The 25,427-nt window shown below is 54.5% G+C and overlaps 1 protein-coding gene across 2 annotated transcripts in view; it reads left to right on the forward strand.

Moving 5' to 3' along the window:
- Positions 1-2,546: 2,546 nt before the first annotated feature.
- The window catches only part of GRIK5 (glutamate ionotropic receptor kainate type subunit 5), a 51,328-nt gene continuing 28,447 nt past the window's right edge, over positions 2,547-25,427 (forward strand). The window contains exons 1-12 of one of the 2 annotated variants that reach the window (XM_045838294.1): positions 2,547-2,806; positions 6,265-6,393; positions 6,686-6,850; positions 9,099-9,196; positions 9,289-9,454; positions 11,562-11,740; positions 12,774-12,827; positions 12,927-13,088; positions 14,676-14,828; positions 15,208-15,312; positions 15,430-15,537; positions 23,323-23,526. In XM_045838294.1, coding sequence (XP_045694250.1) covers positions 6,315-6,393; positions 6,686-6,850; positions 9,099-9,196; positions 9,289-9,454; positions 11,562-11,740; positions 12,774-12,827; positions 12,927-13,088; positions 14,676-14,828; positions 15,208-15,312; positions 15,430-15,537; positions 23,323-23,526 — 1,473 coding nt within the window. In that variant the 5' untranslated portion in view covers positions 2,547-2,806; positions 6,265-6,314. Of the gene's footprint in view, positions 2,807-6,264; positions 6,394-6,685; positions 6,851-9,098; positions 9,197-9,288; positions 9,455-11,561; positions 11,741-12,773; positions 12,828-12,926; positions 13,089-14,675; positions 14,829-15,207; positions 15,313-15,429; positions 15,538-23,322; positions 23,527-25,427 lie in introns of those variants that run through there. The other variant, XM_045838296.1, reaches the window with a different exon arrangement.

A 25,427-nucleotide genomic window follows, 5' to 3' on the forward strand; every position in this document is an offset into this window, starting at 1 on the left:
AAAGAAGTTGGTGAGAATCAGTGAGCTCTAAAGCTTGTAATCTGAGTTTTCTCTCAGGGTGAAATCACCTAGGGTGGGAGTCAGAGAACCTGGAAGCTAGGCTCAGCCTTTGACAGGTTCTGGGTCCTTGGGCAGGTTCTTAGTCCTGCTGAGGCCTCCCCTCCCCACTAGAAAATGCCAGCCAGCCTGGACCTCCCAAATTATCTGGGTTGGCTGGTTCCTTCTCTTCAGATGATACAGGGGTCAGCTGAGGCCTGAATCAGTTTTTCCTGAGGTGGTGGTACAGTATTAGGACTGATGGGATAGGCTCCGTTTAGGGAGGACAGGCATTCTGGGCTGGAGTCCCTGCACAGGCAAAGGCCTAGAGGCAGGCGTGAGTGTGGGCTTTCAGGCCTAGCTGAAGCTGAGAATGGGTGTTGGGGGGCCATAGATGTTGCCCAGGTTAGGTGAAGAGGTGTGCAAAGTTGGCAGTCCTTCAGGATCAGATGTATGTTGGGGATGTCCCACATGCCAGCTGCAGAGAGCTTCCCACTGCCAGGCCAGTGTGAGAGTTGCCACATGCCACATGTGTGCTCAAGGCATGCAGTCACGTGTGCTGGAGTGCTGCACGTGAGTGTGTCAGTGTCTCCTCCCTGTCACGAGCAGTTGGGGGTGGTGGTGAGTCATGGACTCAGCCTTCAACACCAACTGTCATGTTCCTTCCCCCCAAACTTCACCCCCCCTACCCAGCCGTGCGCCACCCACCCCCACTCCAAGATCTGTGTCGCTGCTTCTCCCATCCCCGTGCTGTGCTCAGCTCCCTCCTGAGGGGGACAAAGTCTCCCACTAGGGTTGCCTCTGCCCTCTAGCTCCCTGCCCTTTCCCATGGCCTCTCTTTAGGTGACTATGGAACTTAGGACCTCTACTCCCACCCACTCATCTCCATGGGTCCAAGGATTTCTCTATGGAGGATTTCCATATCCAACACCCATCCCTTCACCTCTGTGGGGACTGTTTCTATTTCTGGGGGCTTTTCTCGGATCTCCATGGGCTGGCTGCTCCTGCCTCAGTGGGCCTCTTGTATCTATAGCCTTGTCTTTGTGTGTTCCTGGTGTTTGTAGGTTTCCCCCCATTTCTGTGACCTTCTCTCACTTTCCTTGGTCCTCCCCCCGCCCCCCCCCCATCTCTGTGATGTGCTTTCTTGTTCCCATTTATGTGGGCCTTCCCTTATCACCATGAACCACTCCCCATCCCTGAGGAGGGCTTTCTGTTCCCATAGGCCTTTCTCCATCTTCACAGGGACTCTCTGGGTTCACAGATGCCCTATCTCCAAGGTCCTTTTCTTGTCCCTATGTCTTGCGCTCTTGTCTCCAAGGACCCTTTTTCTTCTTCTTTGGGCTTTTCCCTATCCTTGTCCTTGTGGGATTTGTGGACCTTGGTCCAACTCTGTGGGTCTTGATGGCTGTATTTCTGTTTCTTTGCATGTTTCTTCATCCCTGTAAACCCTCTCCCCCAGCAGCATGGCCTTCTCTTCAGGTCTCCCAGCTGCTCATCTTCTCTGCTCCTGTGCCCAAGGGCTGCCTGGGCAGGGCGGCGGCATGCTGTGGTGGAGGGGGTGGCCTGGGGGTGGGCCCTTCATCCAATGCAGGGCCTTCTCATCAGCATTCTTCTCTCGGCCCCCCAGTCCTGACCAATACGACCAATACGGTCTCCCCCTCCTCTGACTCCCCTCCCTCCTCTCTTTCTGCCTGCCTCCCTCCCTTCCTTCAGCCCGCCCTCCTCCCTGCCTCCCTCATCTCTCCGCCCCCCCTGGCTCCAGGACCCAGCGCGGGTGGCAGGCGGGCGGGCAGGCAGGCAGCAGTTTCGGCCTCGGAGGGGAGGAGAGGTGGCAGTGGTGGTGGCGGTGGCGGCAGCCGGCAGCAGTGGCGGCCAGCAGGGAAGCAGGCCCAGCTGGGGACCAGGAGCCAGAGGCTGATCCTCGCAGGGGACCAGGAATCGGTGGCCAGACCCTCCTACTCAAGCCCTGGGCTGGGAAACCCCCAGGACACCCCACCCTTGTCTGCCTTCCTCTTCCACCTGCTTCTTTCCATTCCCTCTCCCTTGTTCTTTCCCTCCTCCCCATCTCTCCACCTTGCCTGCCCCTTTCTTGGCTCTCTGGGTCTCTCAGCACCCCATCTTCCCCAGCCCCTCTACTCCTCGGCCTCTCCCAGTCCCCACCATGCTTTTCCCTTGGGGGCTGAGGGCTTGAGGACTCCAGGCCCTTGCCTTATCCAGGGCAGGGCCAAGGCTGGGGGGAGGGGGGAAGGGGTGGCCCCCTCCCCCCCATCAAACCCTCCCCTCCCCCACTTCTCCTGATGGCTGGCCTCCTTGTCTCCACCCAGTCCTCACCCCCAGTGGCCCCCCCAGGCCGGCCTGGCTAGGGGAGGGGGCGGGGGCCCTTTCCTGGGCCGGCTTCCCCCTCCCCCGGCTTTGCCTGTGCCCCCTCCTTCCCGTTTTCACCTTCCTCTCCTCTTTTCCTCCCTCCTTCCCCTCCATTTGCTCCTTCGCCCTCTCCTCCTCTTCTTTCCTCCATTTTCTCCTTCCCCCTTCCTCCCCTCCCCGGCCCACCCTCTCCTCTTCCACCTGTCCTTCCACCTCTCCTTCCTCTTTGCTTCCTGAGAGCCTCCGTTTTGGGTTAGTTGGGGGCCACCGCTGGAGGCGGGGGAGGGGGCCCTGTGGACTGCCCTCTCCCCCTGCCCCAGCCACACCACCACCCAGTGCCAGAGCACCTCCCCGCTGTCGTTTCTCGGGCCTCGAGGGAGCCCAGCTCTCCATCCCACCAGGATCCGTAAGTGTCCGCAGGGCAGGGGTTGGGCTGGGGTTGGCCTGAGTCCTGGAAGGCTAGACTCACTGCTGCCTGGCAGGGGCCCCCCACGTTTCCCTGCTCCCAGGGCAGCAAATACCCTCCCCCACCAGGCGCCTTCCATCTCCCCAACCTCCATTCCCCTGGGCCCTTTCTCACCCCTTCTGGGTACACAGCTCACCCTCGCCCCTCAGCTTCTGGGGTCCTGTGGGACCTGAAGAGAAGGCCATGGGCTCTTACCTGTGGTCTCACTCCTTCTCCGGACTGCTGGCATGTCTCCGCCCTTGCTCTCTTCAGCCTGGGTTCGCGATGACCGGCTCTGTTCACTCTCACTCTGTTTCTGTCTCCCTCTTCTTTCCGCTGAGCCTCATTCTCACTGCTTGCCATGAACCCATCCCCATTCCATCCCGTCTCTATCTCGTAGAAGTGTCTTTCCATTTTTGAATCTCCATTTCGTGTGTCTCTTGGGCCTCTCTCTGACTCTGTCAACTTCTCTCCTCTTTGCTGTTGCCCTCACAATTGCTTGGCATGTCTGTGTTGATCTCTTTCTGTCTCTGCAAACTCCTCTGTCTCTTGTTTCTTTTGGAGGCTCTCATGCCTAGTCTAGCCTTGACACTTTTCTCTGTCTACTCTGTGCTCTGCCAGGGCCTCTGCTCACCTGGCCTCCTCCCTCTTTAACCTTGGACTTGGAGGCCCTCTCCCTTTTCTTACTTTCTGCTTTCCTCCTCAGATTCACTCTGGGTCCATTCCCTCCATCCCTTACTCATTAGCCACTGCCCTGTTGCATTGTCCACTTTGTGACATTGTCTTTTCTTTTCTTTGGTGATCTTGTCAACCACCCCCCATTCTCTTCCCACTTCTGTCCCCTCTCTCCACCAACACCCCAGATTACCCACGGTGCCCTGCAGCCTGAGTGGATGCACCTGTGTGTGGACTTGCTCCCCGGAATGGGTGCTTTGCCCTGCTCCTGCCCGTGCCCCTCCCGGTCACTCAGTCGTCCTTCTCACCTCAGTTTTCCTCCCTCTCACTCCCTCTTTCTGCTAGTTTGTGAGTTGTCTGTTTGTGTCCCTTTCTCTCAATCTTGTGTCTTCCCACTCACCCCTTCTTCTGTAGATCTGCTGTGTGGCTGACATACCTTTTCAGTCTCCTGACAAGCCATCTCTTTTTTTCAGAGTTTTGTGATTTTTTTTCCTCCTTACACTTCTTGTACCTGCTGTCATTATTTTTTTTGCCCTCTCTGTCACCCCATTTGCCTTCTCTAACCCCATTTGCCTTCTCACCTTTGATACTAATATCAATATCTCATCTGCCCACTTGTCTGTCTCCCTCCACTGGCAGGGCCCCCAACTCAGCCCCTTCTGCTCAGTTGGCAGCAGTGTCTCAGCCTAAGTCCTTGAGCCTGTGGGGCTCAGGCCTGCCTGCTTTTCTTGCCCCTGCTCTCTCACACCCTCCCTTTGGTTTCTTTCTCCTTTGGTGTCTTCTAGGTGATGTCTCTGTGTCTTTCTCTCTTATTTAGTCCCAGTTACTTCCTTTAGGCCTGTCTGTCTTTCTGTCTGTGCCTTCCTATGCATCTGTGTCCCTCTGCTGCCTTTACCCCTGGTCCTGCATTCTGTCTGTCTTTCTGTTCCCACCTGTGTCTGCCACCTGTGGGACCCTGCCCTTTTGGACCCTGTCTCTTCCTTGGTCTTCCATCTTCTAGTCTCTGCTCCTGATTTACCCCAGAAGCCCCTGGTATCTCAGGATGACCCCCTCACTCCTTCCTCTCTCCCAGCCCCAGCCTCCTCTGCCCTCCCCTGTGGTTTTCCTTCTGGGTCTCCCAGTTTTCCCTGCTGCTCCACCTTTGACAAGCCTTCATCTTAGATCCAAATTGCATTTTGCAGCCCCCAGCATGCCCTTTCACCTCCCCCCCCACCCCACAGCCTGTCTTCACCAGAAGCCCTCAGAGAGAGACAGACAGACTTGCTCAAGGTCATGTGGAAGTCGGGGGTGGAGCAGGGACTGCTGGGGTCTCCTGCTGCCCTGGACTAGGTTTTCCTGGACAGAAAGGACAGTCTGAAGTGTTGCATTGTGTCTCTGCCCTCCCCTAGCAGGTTTCATTCTGCCATCTCACCAGCTCCAGCTGTCTTTCCCTGAGGGTTGGGTGGGGTGCAGAGAGACCCCCTGGCTCACCTCCCAGCATTCTGGACCTCATAGGAACCTTCTCCCATGGAACCCCGTGTCTTCCCCTTGGGGCTTTGCCCTCGTCAGGGGGAGTCAAATATCTGGCCCAACTCATTTCTGCCCAGTGGTCTCTTTGCAGAAGGCTGGGGCACCCATAGGCATCTCTAATTCGCTGGAAGTGGGAGCAATTATGGGAAGCAAAGATGCACTGTCTCCCCCCAGTCTTCAGCTCTCCAGAGCTAGGGGGATATGCGGCTTGGCACCTTCTTCAGCAGGCAGTGCACACCCTGCTTTACTTTTCCCTTCTGGTTCTCTTTGGTGGCATCATGAGTGACTTTGTGTCTTTCTTCATTCTCTGTCTTCCTGTCTGTCCTGTCTCTCTTGTGTCTTTTCTCTTCTGCTTGCCCTTTCTCTACCTCTGTGTTCCCTACCTTCCTGTCTCTTGCCTCCTTCTGTCTCCTGGTCCTCTCCTTATCCCCCTGTAACTCCTCTTCTGTTTCTCCCCATTTTTAGCCCCAGTTCCCTGTCTTCTTACCAACTTTCTGAGCCCTTATAATTCTGCCTGTTTTCCCCTTTCTCCTTTTCTGAGTCTCCTCATATTTCTCCCCTCTTAGGGGGCTTTCCTCTTTCCATCTCTCTCTTTCCCCCATTTTCTCTCTTTACTCTTTCCAGCCCCTTAGCTGCCTTAGGTCCATCTGTGTGTCTCCATATATGTCTCTCCCCATCTTTCCCTCTCTCTCCAAATTTCCTAACTTATGGATACTCTACCCTCCAGACCTCGGATGTCCAGGCCTCTCTCACTGTGGGATTGTGGGAACCAGGGACCTCAGGAAGGTGGCAAGTGAGGCCTGGGAGGGGTTGCCTAGCAACCATTGCATCCTCTCCAGCTCGTTTCTGTTGCCTAGTAACAGCTGCCTGCCCAGAGACAAGGGCGGGACTGGGCTGGGGGTAGTACTTCTTGGTATCCTGTTAGGGTGGGGATGGTCCCTGGAATTTGCTCTTACCTAAGATCCATATCATGCCTCCCTCCTGTTAGTAGCTGTGACTCTTCTCTAGTGGTGGCTCTCCCCCTCAGGCCTGGGAGTGCTGCTTGGACCTCAGCTTCCTGAGCTTCCTTCCTAGCAATGCCCCCAGTACTGTCTTATCAGCTTCTAATGAGGGCGGGGCCCTTCAGTGATCACTCACAATGTCCCAGGGTCTGTGGTCACCACCCTGTCCAGCAGTCCTCCAAAGGGGCTCTGAGGCCTCCCCACCAGCAATCTTCCCGTGGTCAATCTCTGCAGGTGGCGAGTGGGGGCCGCGGCAGCTGCGTCCCCATGAGGAGGGGAGGAAGATGCCGGCTGAGCTGCTGCTGCTGCTGATTGTTGCCTTTGCCAGCCCCAGCTGCCAGGTGCTCTCATCACTGCGCATGGGTGAGGCCCTGCAGCCCTGCCCCTGCCTCCTCAGAGACCCTCCCATCACACCTGGGGCTCCTCTTTGGGGACCCATGCAGGCCATTTCCTGAGGACCCAAGGACCTGGGCCTCCAGTCTCATCTCTCTTCAGGAACAAGGAGCAGCAGCCCCCAGCTACTTCTTCCCTGGTCCCAGGAGTCTAGACTTCCAGCTCTTTGCAGCCTCAGGTCCAGGAGTCTAGACCCCAGTCCCCATCCCCACTCCCACCTCTGGATCTTGGCATCTGGTGTCCAACCCCTGTGTCCCCTCAGCTGCAATCCTGGACGATCAGACGGTGTGTGGCCGTGGCGAGCGTCTGGCCTTGGCCCTGGCCCGGGAGCAGATCAACGGGATCATTGAGGTCCCAGCCAAGGCCCGAGTGGAAGTAGACATCTTTGAGCTGCAGCGGGACAGCCAGTACGAGACCACGGACACCAGTGAGCAGGGCCACAGGGGTCTGGGGTGAGGCTGGGCTGCCTGGTAGCCCTCAGCCCTGTCAGTGCGTCCATCAGCCCCACCTCCTTAGCTTGCCTTGTCCTCTAGCTCTGTCTGCCCCTTCCTTCATGTCAGCTCTGTCATTCTCCCAGAGATGGTGCTGCTGGGTATGGGGAAGAGAGAGAGCACCAGGCTCAGTCCTGCCCTGGAGGAGCTGAGGGCCTCATTTGAAAAATAAGCTTCGTATCTGGCCAGGAGCACTTGGCCCCCAGAGCTGAGTAATGAGGGGCCCAGGCAGTAAGGCAGGGGCCTCAGGGGCAGGGTTAGTGAAGGCACTCTGGAGAAAGCTACACTGAAGATGAGCTCAGTAGGGTGAGCAAGATATATAGAAAGAGTGGTGATGTTCAAAGTAAGCCACAAAGTAAGGGTGCATAAGTATTTGTTGAATACTGTGGACTGGGTGGATATTAATCGTGTCCCTTGAACAGACGTGCTGGGGTTGTAGACCTTTGGGAACGATGCCTTCAAAGGTATTGTAGACAGATTTCTCTCCTGCTGCCCTTACCAGAGTCTTTATTTATGTGTATTTCAAATAATTGAGAGGGAGAATGAGGTGTAACATTTCCTGGACCTTTTGGCGGGTGCAACACAGAATGCAAATTGGGCGAAGCCGGGATAGAGGGTGAGGAGGCAGATGGTGTTCCAGGCATGTGCTTGTAGTCTGGACCTGCGGTGGAAGGGAGGGAGAAGCATTTGAAGCCAAGGAGTAGGGTGTGGGGTTATATCTGTCCTGACCGCTTGGACTCAGGACATGTTCACAGGGATCATGGGAGATGTCTGGGCTCGAGTGTGACTGGCAGTAGGAGGTGAGGCTGGGCAGATCGGCAGGCCCAGCTCCCAGGGCCTGCAGTGAAGGCTAAACGATGCTGCCGACACTGATGGCAGTGGGGAGTTGTCAGTGGGTTTAGACCAGGGACCTCATGAAAGTGAATCTGGAGGCTAGATTCAGGTGGTCCTTGAGGAGACTGGCACCCACCTGAGTTGAGAGCCCTGAAGTAGAGCAGAGGAGAAGGGGCCAAAGAGAAGGGGACAGATGTGAGGAAATTTGAGGACAAAAAAGTGTCATGATTTGGTGTCTAACTGGCTGTTGAGAGAAAGATCGAAAGCAAGAGTCATTTCTAGGTATTTGATCTTGGTTAATGGCAGGGCCCTCACCAATGTGTAAGGCACAGAAGGAGCAAGTTTGTAGGAAGACAAGGCATTTAGTTATGATGCTTTTATCTGAATGTGGCAGAAACCCATCTCCAGCTGCCTTCAGGAAGAAAGAGAACTTAGCAGCTCATGTCATGCACCTAAAGGCTTAAGGACTAATTTCAGGCACGGATGGAACTAGGTGTTCAAATGATGCCCCATAATTGTTTCAGGCATGGCTGGATCCAGGTGATCAAATGATGTTCCAAGAATTTCTCTGTCTTCATCTCTGGGTCTTACTTTCCTCTAAGTTTGCTTCTTTTTCAGGAATGCCCTCCTCAATTGGTAACAATATGACTAGCAGCTCAGAACTTAGATCTTACCAGCTCAGCAAACCCAGTAGTAATTGTAGTGGACCTGGGGGAAGGCTCTCCAGGGCCTAGTTTGAGCCTGTCTCAGTCTCTGAACAAATCAGTGTGGCCAGGAAGATAAAATTCTGTGACCCTGGGTTGAGTGACAATCAATCCTGGGAACCATGTGGTTCCCCGAGGAAAAGTTAGGGTTCTGCCTTGAGAATGGGCACTGGGCCGACAAAGCAACAGCTTCTACTTTCCAGTCTTGAGGCACACACATGTTTAAGGGGGAAGAAAGGGTGAGAAAAGGAGCAAGTAAATGCAACAGAAGAACGGCTTCAGGGTGGAGGTGTGTTGGATGCACCCTAGATAGCAGCGTGATTAGAAAAGCTGAGGAAGATGAAGGCCAAGGAGCCTGGCACTGGATCTGAAGCCAGAAGGAGGCCCCTGGTATCTCTTCTTCATTCCTTCCTTTGTTTTCTCTGGTTCCACCAGTCCCTCTGCTGCTATTTCTCCCAGTCTCTCCCTGTCTTGTGCCCTCTCCTTATGTCTGTAGGGTGGCAGGACTTGGGCCTCTGGGTCCCCATGGTGGAGGAGTTGTCAGTTCCACTCCTGGGCGGGGCGGGGGGTGGCATTCCCTGGGAGGATGAGGACCAAGAGGAGGTAGAGGGTCCTTGACTCTGTGGTCTCTCCCCACCCCTCACAGTGTGTCAGATCCTGCCCAAGGGGGTCGTGTCTGTCCTGGGGCCCTCCTCCAGCCCTGCATCTGCTTCCACCGTGAGCCATATCTGTGGGGAGAAGGAGGTGAGGTGGGCTGGAGTGGGGTGGGGGTTCCCTGGAAGGGGAGGGTGGGGAGGAGGGAGCAGGGCAGAAGCAAAGGCTCCTTCTCTGTCCAGATCCCCCACATCAAGGTGGGTCCCGAGGAGACGCCTCGCCTTCAGTACCTTCGTTTCGCGTCTGTCAGCCTGTACCCCAGTAACGAGGACGTCAGCCTGGCGGTCTCCCGAATTCTCAAGTCCTTCAACTACCCCTCGGCCAGCCTCATCTGTGCCAAGGCTGAGTGTGAGGGAGGAAACTGGGTGTTTCATTTTCTGTTTCCCAAACTCCCTTCTCAAGTGGTCCGGTCTCCCACACAGTCGTTGGTGCCTCCTGGTTGGAACGCCTGGGGCCCTGGGCACAGTTCTTAGTCCCCACTGTTCCTTCCCCCTGAGGAACCCAGAGCTCTCATTCCACAGACCCCTCCTCTCACTTCCCAAAGTGACCATTTAGCCCACAGATAGCGCTGAGCACCTGCCAGATGCAGGCCACCGCTAGGCCTCTGCATGGTCCTTGACTTTAGGGAGCTCCAGGGCCAGGGAGGACACAGTTGTTGAGCAGCTGTGATGTGGAGTGATACGTGCTGTTAGGAGTTGAGTAGGGCTGTTGGAGCACCAAGGTCTGGGAGGTTGGGAGCCTGCATCCCCAAGAAAGGGACATCTCAGCTGGACCTGAAGGGTGGGAAGGAGGGTGGGAGTATGTTCTGAGCAGAGGGCATGGCAGAGCAGAGGTCTGACCCAGGGAGTGTGGCCCCTTTCAGAGGCTCAAAGATGCTCCCTGCAGCAGGAGTGTGGGAGCATGAAGCAGGACGCGTAAGTGGGGCGTGATCACCCAGGGTCTTGCGTTCATTTTACCCTAAGGACAGTGAAGCTTCCCCCCCAGGGCCAGGCTAGGGGACAGGGCCCCATGTGCACTGCAGGGAGTGGTCTTTGGCTGCAGTGCAGTGAGTGGACTATGGAGTGATGTGAGATGTAGTGGGGAGACCAGTGAGAGGTGGGATGGATGGGCTGGCAGCAGTGGGATGGAGAGACCACTGGATTGGAGAAGGGCCGTGAGGGAGGAGAGAGGGCAGGGTCATGATTAGTGACCAGGTTCTGCCCGAGCGGGAGGGAACAGTCCATTCATGGGTACACATTTGGTTGGAAGTGTCTTTGAGATTCAGGTGGAGCTGCTTAAGAAGCTGGAGGGTCTGTGGGTGTGCAGCTGGGGAGAGAGATAGAGGGTATGCTCAGTCACTTCCAGGAGGAATTCCTATTTCAAAAGGTGTTTACCCAACACCTGCCATGTGCCAGGCATTATTTTTGGTATTAGGGATATGGCAGTGTGTAAGCCAGGCTGGAATCCCTGCCCTTGTCAGATTACCCTTGAGCGGGGGAGCGGGGAGCCAGGCAATGAGGACGCTCTTTAGTTAGAAGGAGTAAGTCCTGTGGACAAGTAGATGAGGGTAATGGGGACCGAGCACGCTGGAATGAGGCGGGCAATCTGAGATGGAATGGTGGATGTGGGTGTCATGGGGGGCGTTGATATTTGAGCAAAGGTCTGAAGGTATTAAGGGCAGGAGTTATGTGGTATCTGGGAGAAGAGTGTTCCAGGCAGAGGGAACAGCCAGCGCAGAGGCCGCAGGACAATGTGTGTGTGAAATCTGTGTGGCTGGAAAGACTGACTGACGGGGGGAGATGAGGTCAGGTGATAATGGGAGGTGGGGAGCAGGTGAGATGGGGCCTCGCAGGCTTCGCCCTTCACTCTGTATGAATGAGAAGCCGTTAGTGGGTTTGGGGCAGAGAAGGGACACATCTGTTTCACCTGGTTCTGGCTGCAGTGTAAGGGGCAGGCTCTGTGGAGGGCAGCTGTGGCTGTTGTAACAGGCAAGAGATGGCGCTGGCTTGGGCTAGGGCGGTGATGGTGGTGTGCTGCAGTTTGATGGGGTCAAACAGGTTTTAAAGGCAGAGCCTAGAGGGCCTGGGCATGGGTGTGAGAGAGAGAGGAAGCCAGGCTGCCGTCTAGACCTGGGAGACCTGAGGGTTTGGGTGAGAAGAGCAGAATTTGGTTTTGCACATGTGAAGTGTGAGGTGCCTGTCATACATGTTGGTGGGGGCAGAAAGGTGCCAGGAGGTAGGCCTCTGGAGGTCAGGAGGAACGGTAGGTTGGGATTTTAATTTGGGATGACCCAGACATCAGGTCCCTGGATCCAGTACCCCAAGACAGCCAGCTACACTCTAGACAGACAGCTGCCCCATCTCTTGAGTGCACTTTCATCTTCTCCCCAGTTGCCCCATGGTGGTGAGGAGGAGGGAGTGTATGCCCTATGTCAAGCACATGGAGGGGCTCTAATCCGGGATGACCCCACCCCTAGGCCTGCTGCGATTGGAGGAACTGGTGCGAGGTTTCCTGATCTCCAAAGAGACGCTGTCAGTGAGGATGCTGGATGACAGCCGGGACCCCACACCGCTGCTCAAGGAAATCCGTGATGACAAGGTGTCCACCATTATCATCGATGCCAATGCCTCCATCTCCCACCTCATCCTCCGTAAGGTGGGTCCCCGTCTCTGATTTTCTGCAGGGTCAGGGGCAGGACCCTGGGGAACAGAGTGCATCACCCAGTGCCCACAGGCCTCAGTGGGCCTGGCACGATGATCATTTGTGGGTGAAGAAGCTGGGGTTCCTGGGGGAGAATGAACTGGCTCAAGGCACCTGGGGGGGCTAGTGCCAGAGCCTTCCACCGTTGGCCCACCACATGCCATCCACCAGTGACCTGTGTCCACTCATCATTCATCGCTTTTCTGCTCACTAAGTTTTCTCGTAACCTAATCCATATTTATTTTTCTCCAGTTTTTAAGAAATTCAAACCATCTGTCATGGCTGTAGCTTATAGGAAGAAGTATGGAGAGAATCCACAGGGCTCTGAAGGCAGGAAGGCTGGGAGAAAAGATTTGGGAGCAGGCGGCTGGCAGTCCTGGGCCGGGGTCCTGGTTCTGCTTCCTGTGTGGGCCAAGGGGCCAGTGGTCGCTTCCCTCCCAAGCCTGTATGTCCTTGTCGTGAAATGGGCTGTAACCCTCATGGTAGCAGCTCCTAACACTCAGGCAGTGCAAGCTGATGCCACTTAATGTTCCAGGGACCAATGTGGGGACAGGATTGGGCTCCCCTGGCCTGGAGAGGCCTTCTAGCTCTGTCCTCCTTGGAGAAAAGGGGCTCAAAATGTGGATCTTGAGAGTCAGCTTGGCTGCTGTTTGCTGCAAAGTGCTTTTAAAGATTGTGGGGGCAGCGTATGTGACCTAAAGAGGAATGCAGGCATTCAAGGGCACCATTCTCTCCTCCAACAAAAGCTACGCCCCGCCTGAGCCACCAGTCAGCGCGGTGGGACGTGGGGGATCAAGGTCTCTCTCTGCCCACACGTGTCTTCTTCTCCTTGCTGCTCCCCGTCTCTGGGTGTTTCTTACTGTATTTCCCGCAGAGTATCTTCTCACCAGGCTTGTCTCTAAATATCTCTTCCCCTCCCGGCCTCTCCCCCCTTGCTGCCTGTGGGTCTCCGCCTCTCTGGTCACCTCTTCCTGCCCTTGTCCTCCAGGCCTCGGAGCTGGGAATGACCTCTGCATTTTACAAATACATCCTCACCACCATGGTGCGTACCCCCAGAAGCCCCTCTGGCCCCCCGTTCCCTCCCATGGCATTCCCTCCCATGGGACCCAGCCCCAGGCCTCACCCCTCTTCTCTGCCTCAGGACTTCCCCATCCTGCACCTGGACGGGATTGTGGAGGACTCCTCCAACATCCTGGGCTTCTCCATGTTCAACACCTCGCACCCCTTCTATCATGAGTTTGTGCGTAGCCTCAACATGTCCTGGAGGGAGAACTGTGAAGCCAGCACCTACCCAGGCCCTGCGGTGAGCGTGTTCCCTGGCCCCCACAGGCAGGTGCTATGCACACAGGCACTCTGGGGCCCTCCAGAGCTCTGCCAGTCCATGCCCAGAACCTCCGCTGCCTCCCAATCACTTTCTGAGTACATGCCACCTAGCCTCACTCTGAGATAAGTCCAACCCTGTCCTTTCCACCTCCCATACCGCCGTGACCACACTGGTCTCCAGGTGCCTCTGCTGCCCCAGCACAAGCACACTGCAGGGCCTCTGTACTCACTCTCCCCACTGCTTTGCACACTTGTTCCCAGGGAGCTATTGACTTGCTTCCTTATCAACAAGTCATTGCTCCAAAGTCCCTTCAGTTTTAAGGCTTTCCTTGGTCCCCCTATTTAAAATATGGGAAACTCCTGACAATAAAGCCCCTTCCCTGCTGTATTTTCCTCCACAACACCTATCTTTGCTTATCTAGTCACCATGCTCTGTATTTTGCTTAGATATAGGTACAAACACAGAGACTGAGTTACTGAGGGCAGGGGTTTCTCTGTTCACCATTGTATCTCCAGCACCTAACACAGCCTGGCTCAGAGTAGGTGTCAGATAATATATGTTGAATAAATGCAAACATACAAAAGATGCATATTCTTGTATTTGTCCAAGACATCTAGTCATATACCAAGACACCGAGACATTTCTGCGTGCACAGAAACTCCTGTGGACACTGAGCCATGCAGTTGATGTGCATACGTAGGGGCATCACACATACGCAGACAGAGGCACGTTCCCACACACTCCTGCGCCTGCCTGCACAGCATAGAGATCCACACCAGCACATCGACCCAGCTGAGGCACACTCTTGCACACACAGACGCCTGGTGCTGTCAGTCACCACGCAGTGGCCGGCTTGTATCTGTGCCAGGCACTGTTTTGAGTTCTTTACATGTGTTACCTTCCTTGATTTCCACCCTCGTACTCAGAGGCAGAGATGATAATTATCCCCACTTAACATAGGAGGAAACCGAGATTCAGAGAGGTGCAGGGACTTGGCGCACTACAGGGAATAGTAGAGCTGGGCCTCTTGCGCAGATCTGCCTGCCTCCCAGGCCTGGGCTCACAGCCATTTTGTGCACCTGCCTTCTAGATGCCATGCCCCACCCTGTGCATGGACAAACAGGTGCATTGGCCCAGCCCCACCCACACAAACACCCCTAGACACATGCAGAGAGGGGCTGTGGCCATGTCTACTGCCTGCCTCAGCCACATAGACACGCAGGTTCCCAGGCACACCCTCAGGCCCACAGACATCCCGGTGTGGGGGTGATGCAGCTAGCTGTCCAGGCAAACGCTCTCAGATGTGCCCTTCCCCAGGGGCATGAGGCCACATGTGTTCAAGAAGAGAGGCTCCCACAGAGGCCTGGGCAGCACGCACACCTTTCCCTGTCACACTTGTTCCCCGAGAAAGACATCAGACACGTGTCCTCACTCCTCACCTGCATGGTTTCACGTTCCGGAGGAAGAGGAGTTGTCTGAGGGCAGGGGGCAGCACCATGAGACTTCAGGGCTCCCCTGGCTAAGCTGCTCCTCCCCTGTCCCACCCCACCTCTGCCCCGCACCCAGCTGTCAGCTGCCCTGATGTTTGATGCCGTGCACGTGGTGGTGAGCGCTGTTCGGGAGCTAAACCGCAGCCAGGAGATCGGTGTGAAGCCGCTGGCCTGTACATCGGCCAACATTTGGCCCCACGGGACCAGCCTCATGAACTACCTGCGCATGGTGAGCCGGGAGCAGGGGGATGAAGGGCGGTCAGCCTGCCTCAGGTGGGAGACTCACTGTGTCTACCCTGCGGCCCCCCGCACCCTCTCCTCTGACCCCGCCCACTGCCTCTTGCTTCCTCTGGGCCTCTTCCTTGCTCTTCCTTCTGTCCCATCTCTCCTGGCTTTCCTCTGCCCACCTGTGCTGCTGTTTCCCCGTGTCTTTGTTCCATTGTCCCTCATTGGCTGGTCTGTTGTCCTGCTTGTTTAATCGTGAGCCTTCCTGGTTCCTCTCCCTCTTTCTCGTCCCCTCCACTTCTGCCACTTCTCCTCTGGACCTCCCCTGCCCATCTCTCTGGGCCCCTGCCACCCCTCCCTCTGGCCACCTCCCACCCTGCTAGGTAGAGTATGATGGGCTGACCGGGCGGGTTGAATTCAACAGCAAAGGGCAGAGGACCAACTACACCCTACGCATCCTAGAGAAGTCCCGGCAGGGCCACCGTGAGGTGAGCAGGCCCAGGGTTTTGCCAGAGCCCTGACTGGTGGGGGTGGGCGGAGGTGGAAGCAGGGGAGGGCAGTGTGGGATGCCACCGGTCAGAGCGCCACCTCCCTCTTCTCCCCAGATTGGGGTATGGTACTCTAACCGGACCCTGGCCATGAACGCCACAACCCTGGACATCAACCTGTCACAGACACTGGCCAACAAGACGCTGGTGGTCACAACCATTTTGGTGAGTGGCCCTTGTGGGGAGGCAGTGGGCGAAGCGGCCTTTCCTGTGCAGTGCCTGGCTTGGTCCTAGTCAGGAGGGCGGACATGCACAGACCACTGGGGACATGACTCATGTGCCCAGCAACCCCTGACTGGGCGCTACCATCCAGAGCAGGGAGCACAGACTCTGCTGTCAGAGCGGTCCAGCCTGGCTCTGCCAGTCTGCTGTCGCACAGTGGAGCTGGAAACGCTTGGCCCGTGGGATGGCACTGTGAGTGTTCCACAGGCCTGCACAGGCAGGGCGCCTGCACGTGTCTGGCCCCTGGAAGGACCTGTAAATCGCTATCACTAGAATGGCCATTTTGTCACACTTGCCAACCAAGTGTGTGGACACATGTCAACTTATTTAATATCCATCTTGAAGATGTGGAAACCGAGGCTCAGAGAGGTGAAGCAACTTGCCCAGGGTCACACAGCAAGTCGATGGTGTGGTGGGGACAGAAGCCAGCCTCCGAGGCCCCACAGCCTGCGCTCTGAATCTCCAGTCCTCTCATCCCCTCATTGCCGTGCAGCTCTAGGTGCTGCTCCTGTGTCTTACCAGGCCGCAGTTGAGCCCTTGTGGATGTTTACTGAGCAGTGTTCTGCCGGGGCCCTGAGCTGGGCCCTTTCCAGGCGTCACTCAGTAAACCTCCCAGCTACTCCAGGAGGTCTGTCTGACTTTCCCTCTCTTGAAGGTGAGGTCATGCAGTGAGTCTCTGCTGGAGCTGAGTGTCTTCCAGGCCATGCCCTCTCCCCTCCGCCCTGCTGCCTCCCGCCAGGCACAGTGGCCTCTAGGAGGTCAGGGTGGGGTGATGCACCAGAGCTGGTGAGGGGGAGGCTGTCTGGGCAGCTGGGCCTGGAGGCTGGGCGTGGCAGGCAGCCACACTCTCTGTGGCAGCCAAGTCCCTAGCCCGCTGCCATCTGCTGCCTGCAGGGGCCCCTCAGTATGTCTGAGCTGGGCGGGTGAATGCTGTGGACGGGGAGGTTGAAAGGATTACCACAGGTTCCGCAGGATGTCAGAGGCCCCCTAAGACAGCCTGTCTCGGGGACATTCCCTCAGTCCTTAGGGAAGTCCTGATCTAAAAGTAGACTTCGAATCCCTCTGGAGAAAGGCCAGTGAGCCCGCTGGGGAGGGACAGATGACCTGCAGACAGGAAACCAGACACTTCCTAACAGCCTCACCAAGGGGCCCTGAGGGCCAGGCTGGGCTGGCTGGCAGAAGTCAGGCCTGTGTGTTGGGGGGTGGGGGGATATTGTCAGTCCCGGGGCTTTCCTGAGGTGTGATGACACAGGGTCCTTGGTGGGGGGCAGGGGCAGAGGTCAGGGAGAGGATGTCAGAGATCAGGGCCGTGATCCCAGGGACTTCAAGTTTCTTCTCACACTTACCTCTCCTCCCCGAGGCCGTGAGCCAGTGTTCTCTTCCTAACCTTCGTCCTTCTCTTGATGGAGTCACTCATTTGTGCCACAAATATTTTCTGAAGCTGTTGTGTGCCAGGCTTCAGGCACGTTCTGGAGGTACAGGAATGAGCTGCTCGTGGGGAGGGGATCCTGGTTGGATGGAGATGACTGGCATGGACACGGTCATTCCCACTCCGAAAGGAGGGATGACTTGGCTTTGGAGGGCCTGAGGGAGGCTTCACAGAGGAGGTGGCTGAGACCAGGCTTTAGAAGCTGTGCAGGAGTTGGCTGCACAGAGAAGCAGGGGCGGGCGTCCCGGGCAGCAGGAGCCACAGGGACAGGGGCCTCTGGAAGTGCTTGTCAGGTTGGACGTGGAGGCAGCAGGCTGGGTGTGCACAGCCGGATGTGCCTGTTCACTTGCCAACATTGTGCTTCTGGACCAGGCCTGTGTCAGATACTTGGGGATTCAGACTTGAGTAAAGGTGGGTGTCTGGGGCAACACGCAGTCCGGACTCATCTTACTCCCTGCTCTGTCCCCAGGGCCTACAATAGTGCCACCTAGCACCTAGCGAACAGGAAGGGTTGGTGAGTGCTGTGACAGAGATGGGGGAGGGTCTCTGAGGGACTTAGTCATGCCTTTCCTACACCTTAGAGGTGTTGAATGGGAAGGCACAGGGCCGGGGGAGGGTATAGAATAGGACCCAGGAGGTAGGCTGCAGGAGAGGGGAGTGCTCCAGGTGGGGGTGTGCACGGCCTGAGGTGGACTACGGGCTATGGGCATGGAGGGGGATCTGATGTGGGATGTTGGAAAGCAGCGAAGATAAGGCTGGGCTGAGGGAGGGAGCAGGAGAAGGTCCTGGTTGGGTGGAGGGTGGGCACGTTCCTGGGGTGGGGCTCACAGGTCTGGAGCTGAGAGAGGGCTGGCTGGTGCCTAAACTGACAGGCCCCACAGGGAAGGTGAGGGTATAAGAGAAGGCCCGAGGAGGTGGGGCTAATGTGGGGGCCTTTCCTCAGGCCCCGTTTCTCCTGGAGAGTTCTCTGGGCACTCAGTTGTTCCCCATGATTCTCTTCATCAGGCTGTGATGCCTCGTCCTGCTCTTCAGTGACTCTGGGGTCACACAAACCTCACTCTCCTTCCTGGCTTTGCTCCCTACCACTCAAGTTGTCCATACTTTCATCTGTAAAATGGGTCTATTGCTGCCACTTTGAAGGGCCGTGGGGGGATTGCACGAGATCAGAAAGCGCCCCTGGTGGTGCCCAGCGATGTACTAGGCACAGAGTCCTTTCCCTTTCTCTTCCCTGATCTGGCACCCTGGGTAAAAATGGCGATGTTCATGGCCAGAGTCTCTGAGCAGTGCTTTACTCGGTCTTCCTGGCAGCCCTGAGGTGAGCACCACTGTGCCTCAGGTTTTCAGGTGAGGGTTCAGTGACTATCCCAGTTACCCAACTGGAAGGTGGCAGAGCCCACATGCTTGTCTTTTGCACTACACCGCCTTGGTTTGCTTCAGTTTCTGCTTTGTTCTGAGTCCTGAGGGCTGTGTTCTAGGTCTGGCTCTGCCATCTACATGCTTTGGGACCTGGGTGGGTCTCCTCTCTCCGTCCTCAGCTGCCTCCTTTGGAGTGAGGGAGTTAAAATATTCATAATGGAGTGAAGGGGTTGGGCTAGATCAGGGTCATTTAAATGGCACCCCAGGAAGTCCTAGATATGGATTTGGGTCCTGGGTTCACAAAAAGGTCCAGCCAAGCAGCTTGTGAGGAATGTTTTAGAACCCATCCTACTTTAATTTTTTTGTTTTTAGTTTTAAGAGATTTTTATGGAAGTGTTACATGCATACACAAGCTTACACAAATCCTAAGTGTACTGCTCACTGCATTTTCAAAAACTGAACACAGCTGTGTGACCAGCCTTCCCACTGGAGCCCTCCCTGTGCCCCTTCCAAAGCAACGACCGTCTCAACTTCTAGCACCACAGAGTAGCTTTCCCTGCCTTTGAACTTCATGTAAAAAGCATTGTACTCTGTGTTCTGTCTTTGGTCTGGCTTCTTCTGCTCATGTGTTTGTGACATTCATCCATATTGTGAGCAGTTTAGTTTCATTGTTATGTGTTCTGTTATATGAATGGAGCACAGTTTATTTTGCCACCAAATGTAGATGCTCTTTTGAGTTGTTTCCCGTGTTTTGCTATTATGAAGTGTCCTGCTCTGAACACCCTACCACATGCCTTCTGGTGAACACATATAGCATTTCTGTCGAGTATATTTCAGCAGTAGAATTGCAGGGTTTTTTCAGCTTTTTAAAAAATCCTCACCCAAGAGTATGTTTATTGATTTCAGAGAGAGAGAAACATCAATGTGAGAGAGAAATATGGATCAGTTGCCTCCTGTACATGCCCTGACTAGGGATTGAACCTGGAACCTTTTGGCAATAGGACAATGTTCCAACCAACTGAGCCACCTCACCAGTTTTTCGTAGATACTGCCGAGGTGTTGTCCGCAGTGGCAGTACCATGCTTACTCCCACCAGCAGTATGTGAATGAGAATTTCAGTTGCTCCTCATTTTTCCAGTGGTGAGCACATACAGGACCCAATCACACTGTGGTTTTCACCTACATTTCCCTGGTGATCAGGGAAACCAGCCACCTTCCTGTGTTTATTGGCTATTTGGAAATCTTCTTTTGGGAAGTCTCTGCTCTAGTCTTTGTTTTTTTTTTAAATTGGGACATATGACCTTTTTATTGACTTGTGAGTTATTTATATATGCTGGATACAGTCTTTTGTCTGTAATAAAATATGTATTACAGATGTCTTCCCTCACTTTGTGGCTTGCCTTTCCACTCACTGGTCTTTTTTTCTCTCCCAATGGTATAATTTGATGAAAAGATTTTTAATTTTGCTGAAGTTCACTTTATCTGTTTCTTTTTCTTTATGGTTAATTCTTTTAGAATTTAATAATTCTCTGGGCCAAGGTCATGAAGATAGTCTGTTTACTTTCTAAAATTAATACATTTTCCTTTTATATTTAGATCTACAATCACCGGAATTGATTTTTATGTGTCACGTGAGGAAGGGGATCAGAATACATTTTTTTCCCTATGGATGTTTAGTTGAGCAGCACCATCTATTAAAATCATCATTCTTGATGCCTTCACCAGACTCTGATCTTTGTCATAAATGAGTATTTACTTACGTGTGGGTTTCCGACCCTCTGCCCTATGTTCCATTTGTCCGTCTTTGCTTGCATACCACATTGTTAAGTATTAATATCTGGTAGGGTGAGTCTTTCCATTTTCATGTTCTTTGGGATTGCTTTGGTTCCTCTTGACCCTTTGCATTTCCATCTGCCTTTAAATGTACTTCAAAAATTTTAAACATTTTACTATTTAATATTAAAACTTTTAAACTAGGGAGGGGCAGGCTTTAATATAACCCTAGATGAACTGGAAGTCAAAGAGGGGAGATGGAGTGAAAAATCAGTCTCCTGTGTTCTCCAGTTCTCCATTCCCTCGAGAAGCCACATCCTTCTATAAGTGTCTGTGCAGATACTTATCCCCACTCTTCCCCACTCTTCCGGTCCCCACTCTTCCCGTCATACAGAGTAGCATGTTACACACATTTTGTAGCTTGTTTTTCCCTCTTAATACATCTGAGAGGACTTGTTGTTTTAGTCGTTGCCTGGGATACTTTGATGATGTCAGTAATCTTTTTAACTTGTCCCGAATTAGGCTGCTCCGGCCTTGGCTCTCGCTGCAAGCAAGCATGCCCCCAGGACTGGCTGGGCCCTACCTTTTGGGTGCAGGTGCACAGACATTTGTAGGATGAATTCTCAGCTCAGACAGCCCCAGCCCACTGTCTGCCTGCCATGCTTCTGCAGAAGATTCTCTTTGAAGAAGCCTGAAAACCCGGGATTAGAGGCTCCTGTAAAACCCTCAGTTCTGACAGTCTGGAGTTCTAAATTGAGCCCTAGATCCCTGTTTTCTGATCTTGAGTTCTGTTTACAGGCCCCGTCCCTGTTTCTGGCTCTATAAGCTCAGACCCTGGTCCTGAGGCCTTGACCCCAAAACCATAACCCAAATGCTTCAGTCTGGAATTTGGAGATCAGCTTGGCCTGCTGGAAGGAGCAAGGGCCTTAGACCTCACAGCAGTGGGGTTCTGAATCCCAGCTGTTCTTGGTCTCCCCTTCCCACTGACCTGTTTCAGCTGTGTGGCCTTGGGCAAGACACATGACCTCCCTGAGCTCCAGTTTTCTCCTTTGCACGTCCAGAGGGCTGTACTAAAAGCCTTCCGGCTCTAACCCTGGGTGCTTACCTAGACCATTCTTGATTTTTGAATCTCCAGCTTTGATATCCAACCTGGGTCCCTGGCTCTGTGTCTGGCTTCTCCCGTGTCGCTCTCAGATTCTATCCACTTGTGTTCGGTCTGGCACAGGGCTTCAGAGCAGAGTCCTGAAGTCACACTGACTTGTCCATCTCAGCCACTTACCACTTCACTTCTCAGGCCCTGTGTCCTCATCGCTAAAGCAGCGGTAATAATACCGACCTCCCACGCTGACAGAATAGCTGTCACACAGCAAAGCCCACAAGAAACGCTTGCTGATGCTGCTATTATTAGTAGTATCTCACATTCCTACCCCCAGTTCCACAATTTTGGATTTGAAAAGGCAGCTCGGGAGGGGGCGGGGGGGGAAAGGCACTGACTTCCCTCTGTTTCATCACCCCTCAGCTGTGGGGCTCTGTGGGGTCCTGGAATCCAGAGTTTATAATAGGACCTGGCCTCATAGTACCTGTCACTGTGTAACCACCTCAAAACCTGGAGGCTCAAAACAATCATGAGTGTTATTTCTCACAATTCTGTGGGTCGACCGAGCAGTTCTGCTGGTCTCACTCTGGCTGCTATGTTCTTTGGCAGCCAGGCTGGGCCAGGAGGTCCAGAGTGGCTATGGGTAATGGCTGCTGGCCAGCACACCTCCGTTCACTCCTCCGAAAGCAGGCTGGCCTGGCTTTTTTACCCGGTGGTCCCAAAAGGCTGTTCTGAAGGCCCAGGCTCTGGAATTCACACAGCATCACTTGCACTGCATTCTGCTGGGCAAAGCAAGTCTCTAGGCCAGTGGGTCTCTAGCCAAGAGGTGGGGAAATCAGCTCTACCCCTTGATGGGAAGAGCTGCAAAATATTGCGGCCACCTCTGCCTCAGAGCTCAGTAATGATGTGTCCAATGACCAAGAGGTGACAGGTCACTTGACCTCTGTGACCCTCTGTTTCCTGTGTGGAAAATGAGTGTAATAACACCTCCCATGTAAGGTCACTGTGAGGCATCAAGGTGATAGACTCCAGAGGACGCATGCAGCTCAGGCGCTGTGCTCAGCAGGCACTCTGGACTTGGTCACTCTCGTGGCTGTTACTGCAGAGCTCTCCTGACTTCCCTAAGTCCCGCCTCCTTTCCTTCCTAAGTCCAAAGTGACGCTGCACAAACCACCACTTAGGCAGCAACTATGGCAAGGTGAGTCTCCCTTCTGTTACAGGCATCCTTGTGGGCCCGTCTTACCAGCGCTGGGAGCATTCTATCAGCTTGTGAACTTACTTGGCACCACAGGGATCCTTAGAATTGGCTCCAACTCCTCAGGGATAAGCATCGTCATAACAAACCAGCTCTAGGCCAGAGTTTGCAAGCTGGCAGGTATTAGTTTAGCCTGCACAGCGTTTTTAAAAAGTGATATTAGGATTTGAACTGTGGCTAACCTTTATAATTAGGAGATTTTATAAAACCACCTGGGTTTCCAAATCCTCTCAACATAGGCCATCTGGCTTCTTGTGGTGCATTGGGCTGCAGCTGAATCCCGGTGGGACAGATGCTCTTTGAAGTCGGTTCAGTGGCTCACTGTTGGGTGTGTAAAAATGTGTACAGCAGAACAGAAAATATTAGGGTATATTGCCACAGGCATAAATGTAAGGGCTGTTTCGTGGAACTAGATCCCATTACGGCATGTGAGTCTCTGCGAATATACATGTATGTGTGTGACATGGGTCACAAAGTAAAATGAATCTCTTACTGTGGGTTGTGGTCAAAACTCTGGAAGACCCCATTCCAGCCTGGCTTGACCTCCATCCAGTGATACACTCCCAGGTCACCTGCCTCCCTCGTGGGCATGTGAGGTGGAGAAGGATGAATGCCAGTTTGGCCCTGGAGACAGTGGCACCCTGTCATCCACTAGGGCCCATGCGCTGGCAGAGCCTGTGTGCTTTGCCCTGGCATCCAGGTCTGTTTCCCACTCTGAGAAGATTCTGGATGTAGCTGCCCAGCCCAGCCTGGGCCCCAGGATCCTGACCCAGCCCCCAGATGCCTGGGCTCTGACCCCACTTCTCCCTGCCTCTCCAGGAAAACCCATACGTCATGCGCCGGCCCAACTTCCAGGCCCTGTCGGGAAATGAGCGCTTTGAGGGCTTCTGTGTGGACATGCTGCGGGAGCTGGCTGAGTTGCTGCGCTTCCGCTACCGCCTGCGGCTGGTGGAGGATGGACTGTATGGGGCGCCCGAGCCCAACGGCTCCTGGACAGGCATGGTTGGCGAGCTCATCAACCGGGTATGGCTGCACCAGGCCAGGGCAGGGAAGGGGTCACAGCCCATGGGCTGAGGGAGGGTGGGCAGGGACAGCTAGGGGAGCCTCAGAAGCTGCCTGGCACATAACAGAAGAATCACTGAGGGCTCCCCATGCCAATGATGTGCTGTGTACCTGAGTCTGGCGAGTGCCATGGGGTGGACATGTGGGGAAGGGTGGTGGTGTGCCACCTCCTGGGTCCCAGATATTTGCCAAATGCTCCCTATGCCGCCATGGCTTATGGTGCTCAGAGATTTGAGTGAATGAAAGAGATGTGGAGTGGGGGGCAGGTGGAGGACAAGGAGATCAAGAGAAGCTTCCTGCGGAAGGCAGGGACCGGACTTGTGCGCCATGCCCAGTACCTTCCAGGAGGGCCTGGCACATTGCAGGCCTCAAAGTTGCCTGCTGAATTCACGAGTCTGCTCATCAGCGCTTGTTGAGCTACTACTCTGTCTTTGTGCCATGCTGGCAACACGGTACAGTGGTGAGCACAGGGTACCTGGACCTAGCCCACAAGAGTTTAGTGTCTCCTTAGGATGCAGAAAAGCAAATGACCACAAGACAGAGCCACTGGGGCTATGATGGGGGAAATTCAGTTCTAGGGGAGGCTTATTACCTAGCCAGGCATCCAGGGAGAGCTTCCCAGAAGAGGTGACACTCAAGCAGGATATGATACTCTCACAGGGTATGGAGTCAGAAAGATGCAGGAAGCATGGGAGGACATGTTTTCGGAGCTGAGGAAGTGGCATTTACAAAGGTCAGGGGATAAGAGGGAGTGGGGCACGCTAGAAGTGCCAGCGGGTCCCGAGTGTGGGTTGCATCTGGATGAAGGTGAGGAGGGAGAGTTGGGCCTGGGAAGGTGAGGGTGTGCCAAAAAAGAATATTTGGGAGTCCGACCAACCTGGGTTTGAGTGGTTTTTTTTCCAACTTTTTTTTAAAAGATTTTATTCATTTATTTTTAGAGAGGGAAGGGAGGGAGATAGAGAGAGAGAAAAAAACATCAATGTGCGGTTGCTGAGGGTTATGGCCTGCAACCCAGGCATGTACCCTGGCTGGGAATCGAACCTGCAACACTTTGGTTCACAGCCCACGCTCAATCCACTGAGCTACGCCAGCCAGGGCTTGGGTTTGAGTGTTGTGGTATGTCCTTTCTCTTCCCCGAAGCTCAGCTCCCGCCCTGGGATGGGGATAGTGAAACCTGACAGGTCCGTCATGAGGGCCGCAGCACCGCCAGCGTTGCTGGTCAGGGCAGGCACTGGAAGCCAGGTGGGCTCCCAGGCACAGAGGTGGGACTGGGCCACGGAAGACAGATAAGTGCCTGTTTAGAGCACACCCAGGCAGGAGTGCAGGGCAAGGACCTGTGGCCATGAACATTAGGGCAGCCTTGACATTGGACTTGGCTAAAGGCACTGGAGATTCTCACCCTCCTGCCTCTTCCATTCCAGAATTCACTGCATCCAAGCCCTTGAATGTCATCAGGGTAGACTTGAGAAGGCCACCTAACTTGACAAGGACATTTATCCCATAGGGCACAGATTTTCAAAAGTTGTTTTGACTGCAAAACCTTTTTTCCCAAATGAAAGCGCCCTCAGAACCCTGGACAAAGCAGAGCTGCTGTGGTAGAAACAGAGGTGGGGGTGCCCCTGGGGTCCTGGCGGCTGGGTCTCCCCACTCTACCCCACAGGCAGGCCCGAGGCACTGTTCTGCAGGCTGCCAGTGGTTGAAAGCTTCTGCCCCAGGTGAGTTTAAAGGGCTTGAAGCTGGAACCTGAGGAGACAGGAGGCGAGGACTGTGAGAACTGGCACGTAGCACCCACCCAACTGGCTGGTTTCCGCCTGACCTCCATTTCTACAGCTGGGTCATCAGGGTCCTCAGAAATAAGTATA

The sequence above is a fragment of the Phyllostomus hastatus genome, unplaced genomic scaffold (assembly GCF_019186645.2).
Source record: "Phyllostomus hastatus isolate PE091 unplaced genomic scaffold, TTU_PhHast_1.1 phas_contig_277, whole genome shotgun sequence".
NCBI lineage: Eukaryota > Metazoa > Chordata > Mammalia > Chiroptera > Phyllostomidae > Phyllostomus > Phyllostomus hastatus.